The sequence below is a fragment of the Ascaphus truei genome, chromosome 5, assembly GCF_040206685.1.
Source record: "Ascaphus truei isolate aAscTru1 chromosome 5, aAscTru1.hap1, whole genome shotgun sequence".
NCBI lineage: Eukaryota > Metazoa > Chordata > Amphibia > Anura > Ascaphidae > Ascaphus > Ascaphus truei.
Genome location: NC_134487.1, coordinates 296,939,265 through 296,956,267, shown reverse-complemented (window position 1 = coordinate 296,956,267; position 17,003 = coordinate 296,939,265). Strand labels below are relative to the sequence as shown.

The 17,003-nt window shown below is 47.4% G+C and overlaps 1 protein-coding gene across 1 annotated transcript in view; it reads left to right on the top strand.

Moving 5' to 3' along the window:
• Positions 1-16,479, top strand: part of LOC142496237 (poly(U)-specific endoribonuclease-like) — a 29,770-nt gene extending 13,291 nt beyond the window's left edge. The window contains exons 2-7 of the mRNA XM_075602815.1: positions 8,632-8,731; positions 10,268-10,379; positions 11,595-11,716; positions 12,073-12,185; positions 13,390-13,543; positions 14,824-16,479. Coding sequence (XP_075458930.1) covers positions 8,632-8,731; positions 10,268-10,379; positions 11,595-11,716; positions 12,073-12,185; positions 13,390-13,543; positions 14,824-15,087 — 865 coding nt within the window. The 3' untranslated portion in view covers positions 15,088-16,479. The remainder of the gene's footprint in view (positions 1-8,631; positions 8,732-10,267; positions 10,380-11,594; positions 11,717-12,072; positions 12,186-13,389; positions 13,544-14,823) is intronic.
• The last annotated feature ends 524 nt before the right edge of the window (positions 16,480-17,003 follow it).

The following is a 17,003-nucleotide window of genomic DNA, read 5'->3' as shown; positions in this document are numbered from 1 at the left end:
GTGAAGGGGGGGGGTGTAGAGGAGGTGAAGGGGAGGTGGAGGGGGGGTGGCGGGGAGGTGAAGGGGGGGGGGTGGCGGGGAGGTGAAGGGGGGGTGGCGAGGAGGTGAAGGGGGGGGGTGGCGGGGAGGTGAAGGGGGGGGGGGTGGCGGGGAGGTGAAGGGGGGGGGGTGGCGGGGAGGTGAAGGGGGGGTGGCGGGGAGGTGAAGGGGGGGTGGCGGGGAGGTGAAGGGGGGGGTGGCGGGGAGGTGAAGGGGGGGGTGGCGGGGAGGTGAAGGGGGGGGTGGCGGGGAGGTGAAGGGGGTGTGGAGTGGAGGTGAAGGGGGGGGGGGTGGAGTGGAGGTGAAGGGTAGGTGAGGGGGGGTGGAGGGGAAGTGAAGGGGGTGGAGGGGAGGTGGAGGGGGGGTGGCGGGGAGGTGAAGGGGGGGGCGGGGAGGTGAAGGGGGGGGGTGGCAGGGAGGTGAAGGGGGGGCGGCGGGGAGGTGAAGGGGGGTGGAGGGGGGTGGAGGGGGGTGGAGGGGGGTGGAGAGGAGGTGAAGGGGAGGTGGAGGGGAGGTGAAGGGGGGGTGAAGGGGGGGTGGAGGGGAGGTGAAGGGGGGTGGAGGGGAGGTGAAGCGGGGTGGAGGGGAGGTGAAGCGGGGTGGAGGGGAGGTGAAGGAGGGTGGAGGGGAGGTGAAGGGGATGTGGAGTGAGGGGAGGTGAGGGGTGGGTGAGGGGAGGTGAAGGGGGGGTGAGGGGGGGTGAGGGGAGGGTGAGGGGAGGTGAAGGGGGGTGAGGGGAGGTGAAGGCCGCTCACTCACCCGTCCGGCAGGTCCCATGTGGATCTGAGGCGGGAGGCAGCGTGTTGTGGCCGCTCCCCCGCTGTGTCCCGGGCGCTCGCTCGCTCGTTCCGCTTCCCCGCTGACTGTAGCGGTGCCGGGGGGGGGGGGGGTGGGGGGGGGTATCGGGGAGACACTGACACTGGAGGGGAGGTGAAGGGGGGGGGTGGAGGGGAGGTGAAGGGGGGGGGGGTGGAGGGGAGGTGAAGGGGGGGGGTGGAGGGGAGGTGAAGGGGGGTGGAGGGGAGGTGAAGGAGGGTGGAGGGGAGGTGAAGGGGGGGTGGAGGGGAGGTGAAGTGGAGTGAGGGGAGGTGAGGGGTGGGTGAGGGGAGGTGAAGGGGGGTGAGGGGAGGTGAAGGGGGTGAGGGGAGGTGAGGGGTGGGTGAAGGGAGGTGAAGTGAAGGCCGCTCACTCACCCGTCCGGCAGGTCCCACGTGGATCTGAGGCGGGAGGCAGCGTGTTGTGGCCGCTCCCCCGCTGTGTCCCGGGCGCTCGCTCCCCAGCTGACTGTAGCGGCGCCGGGGGGGGACTGAAAGCGCGGGAAACAGGGAGGCTTCCGGCCGCCGCCGCGAGTGAGGCCGCCGCCATCTTGGGCACTCGGTGCCGTGAGGCAGGCTGCCTGTTCCCCCGCCGGGGAGGGGGGTGAGTTGTGAGCGCCGGGGAGGGGGGGGCATGTATATGTGTGGGGGGGGAGAGGTGGGAGATATAGAGGGGGGGTCTCGCACGGCCGCTGACACTGGGTGGGGGGCGCTGAAGGGGTAATAATAGTGTGTGTCCCGCTGACTGTAGCGGCGCCGGGGGGGGGGGAGCGGGGTGAAAGCGCGGGAGACACGGGGAGAGGAGGAGGTGCGCGCGGGTCACGATGTTCAGGGAGGTGTGTGTGTGTGTGTGTGTGTGTGTGTGTGTGACAGTGTGTGACAGTGTGTGACAGTGTGTGACAGTGTGTGACAGTGTGTGACAGTGTGTGTGTGTGTGTGTGTGTGTGTGTGTGTGTGTGTGTGTGTGTGTGTGTGTGTGTGTGTGTGTGTGTGTCACTGTGTGTGTGTGTGTGTGTGTGTGACACTGTGTGTGTGTGTGTGTGTGTGTGTGAGACACTGTGTGTGTGTGTGTGACACTGTGTGTGTGTGGTGACACTGTGTGTGTGTGGTGACACTGTGTGTGTGTGGTGACACTGTGTGTGTGTGTGTGGGTGTGTTTTTTTTGGCCCGTCACTCCGCCTCAGGCCAATGAGAGGTGTGCGGGGGCGGGCGACCCAAGGGACCAATGAGATTTCCCCTAGGGACACCGGACATCCAGGCAGGCAAACATACAGTGCTTTCACTAATATAGTATAAGATTATGAAATATGTGATATACATGGATACAATATAAATAAATATATAGGTTACCATGAAATGCAACTATATAGGTTACCATGAAATGCATATACACAGATATATAAGTGAGGGAGAGAAGAAACAAATGTATATTTTGTCGGTTCTAGGTTCGCACAGTAAGCATAATATATTAGGAACATTTACTGTCATATACCTTTAAGATCATTTAGATTTCACTTAAACAACTGGCTATCCTTTTATAGCCTTACTAACCCACAATTCATACAGTGGGTTGTTATAACAGTCTTGTTATAAATAATATGTACATAGATGTATTTCTTTCCCCACTGTATTTTCCTCCATACCTCCGTTTCAATTTGATAGATCGTTTTTGCAACACAATATCTATATTGTTTTTAATATGCTTCAAACGCTACTGTTTGTACTGTTGTTGCTTTTTAACTTGTTACTAAGACTGCTGCGGCTGCTCCGCTGATCTGAGCCGCCCCCTGCACGTAATACGTTAAGTTCATTCATTCTATTGGTTGCATGACACAGCCAATCAGATTGCAGCTTGGCGATTTCGCGCCAAAAAATTATGAAACAGTGATCAGCTGGTAGCGGAGGGGAGAGAGCTATATCAGCGGGACACTTGCAGCGTTACTTGGTTCTCTTTGACAAAGGGCGAAAGCCTGAAACGCGTTAGAGAAGTTTGTCTATCCACCACCATGATGTTGATCGTGGAATAAAGGATTTTTACTTACCCTGGTGTTCAGCCCCTGCATCCATTCCGCTGTGCTCCGCTCCTACCTCTTTGAGGATCTCAACATTTTGCAATGCTGCTGATTCCCACCTCCGGTGTTCCCATTATTTTATCATTTTAATATGCGTAATTATTTGGAGGAGGGGGGGGGGGAGAATATAGCAAGATTCCTCTGGAAACAATTCACTGTCCTGCTGAACATGGCGTGTGGGTGGGGGGTGGGGGGGGGGAGCAGAGGTGGTTTCCTGCAACTTTCATGTAATCAAAGATGTTCTGGTGACATCAGGGCTTGTCCCATAGGGGAGAGGAGGAGGAGAGGAGAGAGGAGGAGGACAGGGGGGAGAGGAGGAGGAGGGGTGTAGAGGAAGAGAGCTGTACTAGGTTACAATAGGGAATTACTATGTTTAACCCTTTTGTAACTCTTTGCCTTGCAACACGTTATTGGCTCAATAGGTGTAGAGATGTTTTGCTCTTGTATCGTTCATTCACATTACTATTATCCTTTGGATTTGCTGGAGAAAGAAAACGCTGTGGGTCATTTTTTCTAGTCCCTAGAAGTGCACTGCTCTTAAAAACACCAGATCTCTGGAATCAGGGGCTCAAAAACCTGGATCTCTGGAATCGGGGCTCAAAAACCTGGATCTCGAGTCAGGGGGTCAAAAACCTGGATCTCTGGAATCAGGGGCTCAAAAACATGGATTTCTGGAATCAGGGGCTCAAAAACCTGGATTTCTGGAATCAGGGGCTCAAAAACCTGGTTTTCTGGAATCAGGGGCTCAACAACATGGATTTCTGGAATCAGGGGCTCAAAAACCTGGATCTCTGGAATCAGGGGCTCAAATACCTGGATTTCTGGAATCAGGGGCTCAAAAACATGGATTTCTGGAATCAGGGGCTCAAAAACATGGGTTTCTGGAATCAGGGCCTCAAAAACCCGAATCTCTGGAATCAGGGTCTCAAAAACCCTGAATATATGGAATCAGAGGCTCAAAAACCCTGAATATCTGGATTCATGGAGCTCAAAAACCTGATTTCCACTACTACCAATTTTACAGATTTTGTTAGCAGATTAACACTTGTTTTATCTGAGATCTGAGATTATTATGATGAGCGTTTCAGACAGAAGATCTATAAAGACACAGATGACAGACCCCAGATAAATGTGTGACTGCACGTTTCAGACAAAGAAAGTGCCTGTTCGGTCAGAGCCCCAGTTAAAGGCAGAGCCCCTGCTTACCCAGCAGCTTTTAGTGCCCTGTCCTTGCAGAGTAAGCAGGGCTGCCTGTGTAATGCAGATGTCATTGGGCGGCCTCGTCTCTATTCTGCTATCGTTCTCCATGCATTTTTTTTGATTGCTCACTTGCTATATTTTGCAAAGCACTGCGGCCCAGAACCACAAAACGAGGCTGAGCTTTAGCACGCTCAACTGCTAGTCATATGAATGAGAGTAAAAAGCGTTCTATAGCTTGGCACCGTTTGGCGGATATGGGCCTGTCTCCTGTTTTTAGCATTGTCTGGCTCTCCAACCACCCATCCTTGCACCCTGCTTAGCATGGAAACTATTTCACTGGTGTTTTCAAAACAAATGTATGTGTGTTTTCAAAACATTTACATTGTATAGGTGTTCTGGAGAAGTAAAATCAGGTACTCAAGTGACCCCTTTTTACACTGTTTTTAAAGAGTCTGCTAAATTGGGGGTTAGCACACAGATATAAAACTTAGCAGCCATACAGAATTGTTAAGAGCCAGAGGTTTGTTAAAGCTGCAGACCGAGCAATATCCTATGTGTGGTTTTTTTAAAGAAATCAGTTCTCTACCATGAGAAAATACTTGTAGCATTTTTTTTAAACTGTGAAAGACATTTTTAATTTATTATAATGTAACAAGCATTTTTTGCTTGTATAGCAACCATTTCCAAAGTCACATCCCCTCCCTCTTCTGAAACAGGCTCTGGCACACCCCTTATTGGGCCCTGCCCTCTCTCTAGCAGGGCACCAATTGTATCTAGTGGCTGCCTGGTCACATGATCTTCCCCACATAACTTTGCATCTTTGGTCCTCTTCTGCTGCACTGAGAGACATTTAGTGAACTCCTGAGCCGAATCTTCGTCTTGTTTTTCTGGTTAAATATTTTATAAATATTCACTGAGTCCAAAAAGATGCCCTTTCTTTCCTCCTCTTACAGTAGCATTTTATCATCCTGATCACACCCGTTCCCGCACAATTCTCATGTATAGGCTCACAGAAGGGCTGAGTCTCAGCGTTGGCAGAGTTTCATCCCCACAGGAACCTTTTGTAGTAAGTGCAGTCACAAGCCAGGAACGGTATAACAGGAGGTGTTGGCAGACCAGCTCATACGGTTCCTTCTCATGCAAGAGAGGATCACTTGTCCTCAATGTTCGAAGACATATCCCTCGCAGCTGGCATGGGTTCTTCCCTTGACTGGGCCCCCAGGAGCTTGAGGCCCCTGGGCTAATCTTTACCCCCTGAAGGGGCAAGGTAGAATCCTGCCTACTCCCTAAGGAGCAGGCGGCACTGGAACTCTCCTACTAAATTTGGAAGGGAGCCATGTTTTATACCAGGGGAGGGTCCCACTCCTAAGCTCTGGTAACTGGGCAGAACTTCTCCAATGAGCCCAAACTCCCCCCCCCCTCCCCCGCACATGCTCCAATGATTTCCAGACCAGCACCTGGAAACCGCAAATTAACATCCCAATAGGGAGACTCACAAGCTGGCCCATGTGAGAGGCATTTAACCCTAACACTTCCTGCTCCTTACCAGGACTTCTGGTGTTAGGGCCAGGAATATATATAGGCTGGGCACTGGGCTACACATTTATGGAAAACCAATCCAAAAACCCCGTGCTACATTACAAACTGACTTTCAAGTTAGCAGCCTCATTTTATATATTTTTTTTTAAATGAAATCTTTTGACAAAGGAAAGAAATCCTTTTGATTAAAAAAATTATTTAAACCTGCTAACACTGCCAATGTAATCTGTGTTTAAGCCTGTGCCTACCCTACATGCAGAATAGTTCTTATTGTCTGGTGGAATAATTATGTATGTTGGTAAAATCAGCCATATGTAATTTCTCTACAGAAGGACTCTGATGAACTAGAAAGTTTGGCTAGGTAAGTGTCAGGTTTAAAGGGACAATCTTTCCTAGGACCAAGGTGAACTAATGCAGTGACCTGTTTAAGGGTATCTTCTCTGTGTGATTGGTACATTATCATTTTTTTTACACAAATCTGACAACTATAAGGTTTTTTGTATTTATTTATTTTTGTAATTTAGACTTGGGAGGGTATGATTTCCTCTGGCTGCTCCCTTGGTGTGATGTCACTGTGTGAAAAGCAAGAGCTTGTACAGCCAGACTCACCCCTACCTACAACTCTGACTCCCTGAGAAGGACAGGATGGGATAAGGGGAAAAAACTCTGGACTGACAAACACTTCCCCATTCAGAGGCCCCTATGAAATTCAACTGACTGACCATGTGGGATTCCATCTCTAAAACAGATAAATGTCGGCCGTGCTATGCGAACGTAGTGATACATTATTGTGAATTTGGACCGCATGGGCGATGTCCGAGGGCAGAGACGAGACTAATATGGACCCAGCCTTCATATGAGAACCTCCTGGTAAAGATTTGCTCCATTAGATGGGTGCAAATAAATGTCCCACCTTTCAATATATATCAAATAGTTCAAGGTCCAGTTCTTTTCTCAATTTATTCAGAGACAAAAGAAGACATATTTCACAGCATCCTTTCAGTCGGTTACATCATTTAGGCACATAGAATTTAGTTATAGAGTGGAGAATCTTTAGCTTGGTTGTTCTTAGCTTGGGTGTTAAATGATTCTGAATGCTATAAATCCAAATGCAATCTTTATAGATTTGAGCAATACCTGTTTCTCTCACTGTCAGCCAAAATGTTTTTAGTTAATCATCATTAGAACGCTGTTTCTTTCTTTAGACTTTGATTTAGAAGACCCTTCTTTGTTCTTTCACTAAGTAAATATAGTTAATCCTAGGTTCCTAATTTTTTAAGACCTACCTCTACTGTATTGTCTTTTACTAACTATTTAACTAACTTTTGAATCCAAACTGTTGCAACTTAGAAGACAAACATTTTTACACCTGCCTGTCTTCAGACTAATTTATCTTCTTATCTTTGCAGATTCATTCATTTTCCAATATAATTTCTAACTTAATACTAAATAACTCATTTTAACTAGTTAGATGCTGAATATATATGTATATAGAGAATATAGCATAATTAATATTTACGCTTGAAATCGTCCTGTGTTCACCTGGTCCCAACAAAGGCCAATGGGAGGGGGGACACCTTGGGAGGCACAGTGTAGGCTAGAACAGATTCCAGTAGCAGTCTCAATACATAGCGGGGGCTCATATGCAGGAGATGATAAATTACAGGTAAACACAGGATTCCCCTCCCATTACTTTCTCCTACATATTTATTTTTTGTTGTTATGTTTGTCATCTATGAATGTGTATTTTCGCTTTACGTGCAATGTATCGCTTGCGCATGTTAGGGCCCTGGGACTGCGCTCGTGTATAACGGATATGCACTAGGATGTGCAGTTCCCCACCATGCGATGTAAACTTGCCTTTCCCCTTATTTATTTACTGTAACCTTGAAAAAATGTACAAATAAATAGTTTATTTTAAAAAAAAAACATAAATGTAAGGTTATGCTTTCAGGAAGCAAGAATAAGCATGCTGCATACAAACGAAATGGGGCAAAATTAAGTCAATACTTGATGGAGAAGGATTTAGGAGTGCTTGTAGACCGCAGGCTTGGCAATAGTGCCCAATGTCAGGCAGTAGCAGCAAAGGTAAATAGGATATAATAATGCATAAAACAGGGTATAGATAGAGGGGAACATCGCATAATTTTTCAACTGTATATCGCCTTCGTAAGACCACATCTTGAATATGGAGTACAGTTTTGGGCATCACTCAATAATTAAAAAAAAGACATTACAGAACTGGAAACTTTCAAGGGATCTATTCAACCCTCGGACAATACAAAGGCCACAGTGTCATCCCTGGAGAATGGAGATCTTCGTTAAAGTAAGAGCAGTGCCTCTTTTTAGATCTTTCTTTTTAATACAGAGAGAAATCCGATTGCTGTACTGGAGCCAGGGACAAATTGACCACATGTTTCACTGGGGATTTTAGTTTGCCTTCATCTGGATAAATAGAACTATACATGTAGGATGAGTATCTCTGACAATTAAAGTGAACTTAGGCTGAACTCCATAGGCATTAGTTTTTTTTTTCTACTATGTAACTACATTAACACAATAAAAGCCCTGTATTGTGCTGTTTTTGTCCCTGAGAACGACCTTTATAATGTGGTAGACTTGTGGGAAATAATAGCAGATACAGTAAAAAAAAAAAAATCAACAAGTGCTTGGGACAGACAGCTGTGAATACAAAGAACCAGCGCAGGGGAGGCATACAACAGGTCATGTATTCAGGATATCCCTGCTTCAGCACAGGTGGCTCAGTCATAATCGCTGAGCCACCTGTGCTGAAGCAGGGCTATCCTGAATACATAACCTAGACTGGAGCAAAGCGTTGGATCAAGTATGGAAGGAGGACAGACAGACAGACTAGTTGGACCCAACGGTCCTTTCTTGCTGTCAATTTCTGTGTCTGTTTCTCCACCAGTATTTATTGGCGATTTCTTTTTGTTTTTGTTTTTCAGAACTGGTTTAAACCATGAACTTTCCAAGCTGTTCAACCAGCTCTGGGACGCAGATGTTAACCGTTTGGCGCCCGGTAAAGATTACAGGATCTCATTACAGGTACGTTGCATTCTCTTGTTATTACCTCGTTTCCCGTTACCTTTGATAACGGTGCTTTTATTACTGTGGTGCCAGTGTGGTTTGATCTTTACAAAAGTGTACAAGGACAGTCTCGGGTGTTGCCGACCTAAATGTAACCGTGGTAAAAAAAAAAAGAAGGGAAACTCTTCCTTACAGATTAATACAAGCAACGTAACGCGACGTGGAGGCCACTGGCTGAAGTATAAGTACATTACGCATGTTTTAATTAAGTGTACATGAGGAAGGCCGCGCGTATAGTGCCTGCGACGGCAACGCGACGCGTGACGTCACCTATCGCTACCAGCGAAAATTGTATTTCGCTTTGTGGCGGCGGCGGCGCGGGCGACCAGGGCATTGATTGGTTCAGGGGCTGTCACATGAGGCGACAGCCCCTGAAAAATCAAATATTCCCGGCTTCCAAAAATCGCGTCGCCTTGTCGCCGTCGCGCTTACTATAAGCGCACGCGGCAGCAACAATGCATTTGTTTTCGGGTGACGTCGCTTCGCCGTCGCCGGCACTATAAGCGCGGCCTAAGATAGCAGTATGTGTAAACGCGCTCGCAAGCAGACAGGGAAATGCCCAGTTGCTCTACAACTAGTTCTGTCCACCGGGCAGTGAGCACGACCTGGCCGCATCGTCCAACTCGATCTGGTGTCTAATACAGCGGTGCGCAAACTGGGGGGCGCTACACTTTTGGGGGGGGGGGGTCGCGGGCGGTTACAGGCGTCCTGCTCTCTTCCCCAAGGCATTTAAATTAAATGCCAGGGGACCGAGCGAGGCCTCTGCAACTACACATACCGTGGTTAAGAAACTTGGTGTCAGGCGTCGGCATGGCAACACGGCATCATGGTTGCCACGGTGACATGATGTCAAATGACGTGACGCCGCGCGAGGTGAGGTAGGAGGGCGCTCTAACAGGAGAGCAGGCAGGGGGGCGCCGCAAATAAAGTTTAATAGTCTGGTCTAATAGAAAGTTGCAACATCAGAGGAGAAGACGTTGCAATCTATTGGGGTTCCCCAGGCCATATTTGTAGTGTGTGGTTTTTGGGGCTTAAACTATCGCACAAAACCCTCCAAACATGGAAAATGGGTGTTCCTGTGTAGTGGGAGGATAAAGGACCAGGGACTCCTGCGGTTCAAGTACATCAAATAAATACATAGAAATAAACGGGGGCTTGCTGCTGGAATGGAAGACAACCTACACTTTCAAGGTGGATTCTCAACTAAGACGTGTACGCGGAGACAGAGGGATTTTAGTTGGAAGAATATTCATAAAATATAGGGTGATGAAGGGGGGAGGAAGGTTTCTGTCATCAGAGAGAACAGCGAGGTGACATATATTAGCGGATATGGTGAGATGCGCATAGCAAACCCAATCTAAGCAAAGCACTGATATATATACATCACACGCATACAGACACACAACGTACATTGTCCTCTTTCTCATCAGTTTTATTTCACTGCTGTCCCCACTTGGACCATAAGTTCTTATCGTTTTGGCTCTTTTCCTTCAGGGGAAAGCGGGCTATGTCCCAGCTGGCAGCAATCAGGCTAAAGACAGCGCCTCCTGCCCCTTGTTCCAGTTTGTGAATGAAGAGAAACTGAAAAAGAACAAAACGTTTGCAGGTAATGTTGTATTACAGGGGCGGAGCATTGGGCATCCCTGTCTTTTAATGTTGTGTTATAGGGGCGGGCATTGGGCACCCCTGTCTTTTAATCTTGTATTATAGGGGCGGGCATTGGGCACCCCTGTCTTTTAATGTTGTATTATAGGGGCGGAGCATTGGGCTCCCCTGTCTTTTAATGTTGTATTATAGGGGCGGAGCATTGGGCACCCCTGTCTTTTAATGTTGTATTATGGGGGCGGGCCGTTTCGATGTTTGTTTGTTTTATTATTTTATGAAGTTTTAATGCACAAGTAGTTGAAGTAATTGAACAGAGATCAATCATCTCAAAGTCCTTTGTTTTTTCCAAGCCAACAGCTGGATGTCAAAGATAGACAGGGCTGAAGGGGTCTTTTACGTGTCACTATAGACAGGGCTGAAGGGGTCTTTTACGTGTCACTATAGACAGGGCTGAAGGGGTCTTCTACGTGTCACTATAGACAGGGCTGAAGGGGTCTTTTACGTGTCACTATAGACAGGGCTGGAGGGGTCTTTTACGTGTCACTATAGACAGGGCTGAAGGGGTCTTCTACGTGTCACTATAGACAGGGCTGAAGGGGTCTTTTACGTGTCACTATGTAGGTGGGTGCTTGACGAATGCACACCTGGTATCACATTGTCATGGGGTGCTCAACCCCCTCCCCCCACCCCCCCCCCCCCCCCAACAGGTCAAGTTTTCAGGGTATCCCAGCTTCAGCACAGGTGGCTCAATCCATCCCTGCTTCAGGTGGTGGAGTTGAAGGCTGAGCTTGTGATTGAGCCACCTGTGCTGAAGCAGGGATATCCTGAAAATCTGACCTGTTGGGGGGGCCTGAGGACTGGAGTTGAGCGCCCCTGACATAGCCTGTGGTTACCTTCATGTTTTCAAGTAAATTCCAGCATTTCATCATAAATGACTCTCCTGTGATTGTCCTCTCCCTGTGATTGTCCTCTCCCTGTGATTGTCCTCTCCCTGTGATTGTCCTCTCCCTGTGATTGTCCTCTCCCTGTGATTGATGAATGGTGGGTCGTCTTGCAGAACTGCGGTTCCATGCTGTAATCCTGCTTCCTCCTTGTCCAGCGCTCTGCCAGGTGGCTTCACGTCATTAGATGTCTTTGAACCTCCCCCACCCCTTTTTTTTAATGCCATATTTAATGTCACAAGGGGTTAACTTGTATCTTATTTTTCTACTCGTAGCATTAATCTCTCTTCTGGACAACTACGAGATGTCTACAGGTGTAGCAGAAGTTGTCACTCCGGAGGAAATTGCAGAAAATAACCATTTCCTTGATGTCATTCTGGAAACCGAAGTCATGAAGGTGAGCAGATATTCTCAGTCCTGTATGGTGGGAGAGGGAGCGGCTCAGTGAGTGAAAGACACTGACTGGCACTGAGTTTGAAGCAGGGGAACCTGGTTCAATTCCTGGTTTCAGCTCTTTGTGACCTTGGGCAAGTCACTTTATCTCCCTGTGCCTCAGGCACCAAAAACATAGATTGTAAGCTCCACGGGGCAGGGACCTGTGCCTGCAAAATGTCTCTGTAAAGCGCTACGTAAAACTAGCAGCGCTATACAAGAACATGCTATTATTATTATTATTATTATTATTATCATTGTTCATATAAATGAAACAATACACAGTTTTCCATTCATACTGTATTTATTGTCCATTTGCAGCTTACCCACAAATACCTGGTTAGCAAAAACCAGTCAAAGTCAAATATTAAAGATTTCAAGTCACAACTGTATGGCATTTGGTTTCAACTGTATACCAGAGAAGGAGGCAGAGGGTACGTATTAATATGAACACACACACACACACACACACACACACACACACACACACACACACACACACACACACACACACACACACACACACACACACACACACACACACACACACACACACACACACACACACACACACACACACACTTTGGCATGGCAGTAACACACCTCTATCTTCCCATCACCTAGAACAAAAGATTCTGTCCTGTAAGATGTTACCTCCCCAGCAGATTATTGATTATTATCCCTAAACAAAACATAATCTAAGTTGCCCAAATCTACAGGTCCTTGGTAAACTCGTACTAATAACAGGGAGTGGCAGTTCTCACTGTAGTGGCCTCTGATGCTGCGTGGAGAGAGCAGACATTGGGGGCAGACATTGGTTAGTGTGGGGCAGTTATGTTTGTGTCTTATTATTGTACGCAGGTGACGCCTGATATATTAGGGTATTCCTAACATGAACAGCTGCTTGAATATACAAATACCGGGAGTTGGTTCCCAGACTCGGCAGCAGTAAATGGCGGGGTAGTAAGGATAATTTCCTTGGTTAGTCGTTTGTTTTCCCGGCTTCCATGATTTGAACTGACCACCAAAGCGTACGTTTTTCCCTTCAGTTGGTAAATAAATGTGTCGGTTTCCGGGCAGACGCCTCCCCGCTGCGCTCCTGCAAAAAACAACTCATTTCTACGTAAGGAATCTTTATGCACAAACATTGCACCAGTTTTGCAGAGAGGCGGCTAAAGTCCTTTCCCCGGAGCATTTTATAGGATGCGCCTAGGTTGCTCATAGAAATAACCATTTTTTTCTGTGTGAAAGTGATGTTTATTCAAATTCATGTGCAGATGTATCATTTTCCCTTTTTTTTTATGCGTGGTGAAAGACTCGTTCTATTTGTGTGTGTGTGTGTGTGTGTGTTTGTGTTTACATATCTGTGTGTGTGTGTGTGTGTGTGTGTGTGTGTGTGTGTGTGTGTGTGTGTGTGTGTGTGTGTGTGTATACATGTCTGTGTGTTCGTGTGTATACATGGGTGTGTGTGTGTGTTCAAAATTTAAAAATAAAATTGCTTTGAAAGTGCTAAATGGAAGAAAAGAGAAAAAAAAGTTAAGTTGCTTAGCGCAAACTGCTGCTTTTAACGCTGCGATGATGTCATTCAGTTCTCGCGTGATGTCACTCAGTTGTCGCGTGTATTTCTCTCCTTCCCAGAAATGATTCTTGTGGGTTTGAGCACGTGTTTGTGGGAGAATCAAAGCGCGGCAAAGATATAATGGGACTTCACAACTGGGTCCAGTTTTACCTGCAGGAGAAGCATCACCACATTGACTACAAGGGTTTCATGGCACGGCAGTACAAAAGCCGGGTGAGACTTGGTGACCGCGCATCCACCGTTACTGTCCTGCAGGCGCTGATTTACTAAATGGTGTTCGGTCTTACCGCCCCTTAACCCTGTGTGTGCCAGAAGACCAGCGGCACCCGAGTCTTCCGAATCTCAATGACGTGATCGCTTGTTGTAGCCATTATGTGGCCGTGGGCAGGTCCCCCGGGGCGTGAATAAAGCGATGAACACGATCTTCCAAACAAGCATTTAATGTGCGTCATTGGGCCCCGAGAGATGCTTTCAGCTGAAGCATCACCAGTAACCATCTAGTAAATCAGCCTTTTGTTTCCTGACATATGCAGAGGGTCAATAACTTCATCCAATGTGTGCGACCTGTAGTGATGCATTCTTATGGTTACTTTCTCGCCTCTGGAGGTTATGAAGTCGTCTAGAGCAGTGTTTTTCTACCTGGGTTTTGCGTGCATCCCTAAAGGTCCTGTGCAATTTTCAGGTCATTTGACAATTGTACTAAATACAGAAGAATTTGCAATGCATCTGATCTGAGACGCGCTATTAGAGAGGGTTGGGGTTCTGTACAATGCATCTGATCTCAGACTCGCTATTAGAGAGGGTTCGGGGTTCTGTACAATGTATCTGATCTCAGACGCGCTATTAGAGAGGGTTGGGGGTTCTGTACAATGCATCTGATCTCAGACGCGCTATTAGAGAGGGTTGGGGTTCTGTACAATGCATCTGATCTCAGACGCGCTATTAGAGAGGGTTGGGGGTTCTGTACAATGCATCTGATCTCAGACGCGCTATTAGAGAGGGTTGGGGGTTCTGTACAATGCATCTGATCTCAGACGCGCATTTAGAGAGGGTTGGGGATCCCTACAATGCATTCGATCTCAGAAGCGCTATTAGAGCGGGTTGGGGTTTCTTACAATTCATCTGATCTTAGACGCGCTATTAGAGAGGGTTGGGGTTCCTTACAATGCATTCGATCTCAGAAGCGCTATTAGAGCGGGTTGGGGTTCCTTACAATGCATCTGATCTCAGACGCGCTATTAGAGAAGGTTGGGGTTCCCTACAATGCATCTGATCTCAGACGCATTATTAGAGAGGGTTGGGGGTTCCTTAACAAATAAAAAGGTTGAAAATCAGTGGCATAGAGGTCCATAGGTGGGTGCAGAGCAGGCCGCAGAATGAGGTAGGTGCTTTCCTACTTAAAGCTGTTCAATTCCTGGTGATATTTGGGTGGGATTGTTTCACCATCACAACCATAGACTTTATTCGGGTCTCCCATGTGTCTCCTCTTCCAGCCCGACGAGGATGACCAGGTGCTGAGCCTGCAGTTCAGCTGGAAGGACATGGTGAAGCCGGTAGGGAGCAGCTTTATTGGCGTCAGTCCGGAGTTTGAATTCGCCATCTACACCATCATCTTTCTGAAGTCCCAGGAGAAGATGACCAGAGAGCTTGTGCGCGTCGAAGAATACGAGCTCCAGATCGTTGTGAACCGCCACGGACGATACATCGGGACCGCTTATCCCGTGCTGCTCAGCAGCAATAATCCAGATTTGTATTGAAGGCGATAAGGAGAAATTCCTAGTTTCGCTTCCCAGATGATGTTGATTTTTTTGCTTTTACACAATAGCCAGAATTACCCGCTACACCCCGTGCGGAAACCTGCTCTTATAGTGGGTAAAAAGGTGCAATCCAGGTGCGGCCAACTCCAGTCCTCAAGGGTCACCTGCAGGTCAGGGTTTCAGGCTATCCCTGCTGCAGTACAGGTGATTCAGTCTTCGACTAAGCCACTAATCGAGCCACCTGTGCTGAAGCAGGGATATCCTGAAAACCTGACCTGTGGTGGCTCTTGGGGACTGGAGTTGGCCGCGCCTGGTGTAATCTATAAAGAAAAAAGAGCCAACACTTCCCCTCTTTTTGTATTTTAGTTTGTGTGGGGAACGTCCCGTCCCCCCCCCCCCCCAAGAACAAGTTTGATTAGTGTGTGTTCGATTCTTTCCCCTCTTGTTCCAAATGTACCCCTCTACTGGGGACAGGAACATACCACAACAGTCCCTTTTCAGAAGCTCTGCCCGTTTTTATTCGTCTGGATTAGACTTTGTATTAAAAAATAAATAATTGCATTGACAACAACTAACGGAGAAAATACAGAACTGTTTTGCATATCGGCCTTAAATCCCATCAGATGACGGGAATAATAAGAGCCAAATGTTGTGTTTAGCTTCTTTATCACGCTGTGTAACACACCACAAAGCTGCCATTGGTAATCGGGGGAATGTTGATTTTCTGATTAACCTTTTTTTTTTTTTCTGAGCTTTTGTGCCCCTCCAGTAATGAAGGAGTTAAGTCCGAATATTTTCACACTGTGCCTTGCAGCTTTTATTTGCATGTAAAAGTGATCGTTTGTGTTTGTGCAGCTTGTCCTCCCACTAAACCTACTTCAGAGGCAAACACCTGGAGGTCAGAAGCCCCTGTTTACTAAGCGGTGCTGTTCTATAACTCCCCTTCTGGCGCTGGGAGTTAATAGGCCGTCTGGGGGTCGGCAAGCACCCGCAGGTGCCTTACAGCAAGGGGGCTCAACTGCAGTCCTCAAGCATCCCCAACAGGTCTGGTTTTCAGGATATCCCAGCCTCAATCAGTTCCTGAGCAAAGACTGAGCCTCTGATTGAGCCACCTGTGCTGGAGCGGGGATATCCTGAAAACCGGAAGAGTACAATTTTTATGTTATTTACAAGTGGCCTATGATTTGTGAATCTTTTTTTTTTTATATTCTGTGGTTTATTTGTATGCAACTTAATTGACATAAGCTTTTAACAAACCCGTGTATGTGAATGCAACAAACTATCTTTTTTTTCTTCTAAAACTTTACACTGAAGGTTCTGTAATTTGTCTTTCTAAAAACATGAACTATTTTTTTGTTGCTATATCCTGGGTAATAAAACTTTAAAACAACATTTTATTTATTCTCAGACTAATTGCAACATCTCCAACGTGTCTAATGTTTTTAACAGATCTGTACATGTTTCACAACATGGTTATTATAGAACACACTATTACAATGTTGTGTAGATCAGGAGCGCGCAAACTTTGTGCTGCGCCCCCCTGTGTCTTTCGCCTCCCCCCCCCCCCGGCTACCTTCATCCGCATCAGATGACGCCGAGGGGTCATGTAACGTCACGCGTGTGACGTCACATGGCGCCGCGTTGCCATGACAACACGTCACAGAGCATCTTAATCCCAGTAAGTAAACAGTTGCAGAGGCCTCACGAGATTTCCCCCCCCCCCCCCCTGGGGGTCGCGCCCTCCACTTTGCGCACCGCATTAATGACACCTCAAATTCTAATACTGATGGATCTTCCGCCTTCATTGTTTTTGCAGCATGAAGGGCACCAGTCTTCTGGACAGGGCCTGATACCTTCTCCAGAGCCAGCATCGCCTGGTTCTACTCGCGTTGTCATGGTGACATGTCACATGGTAG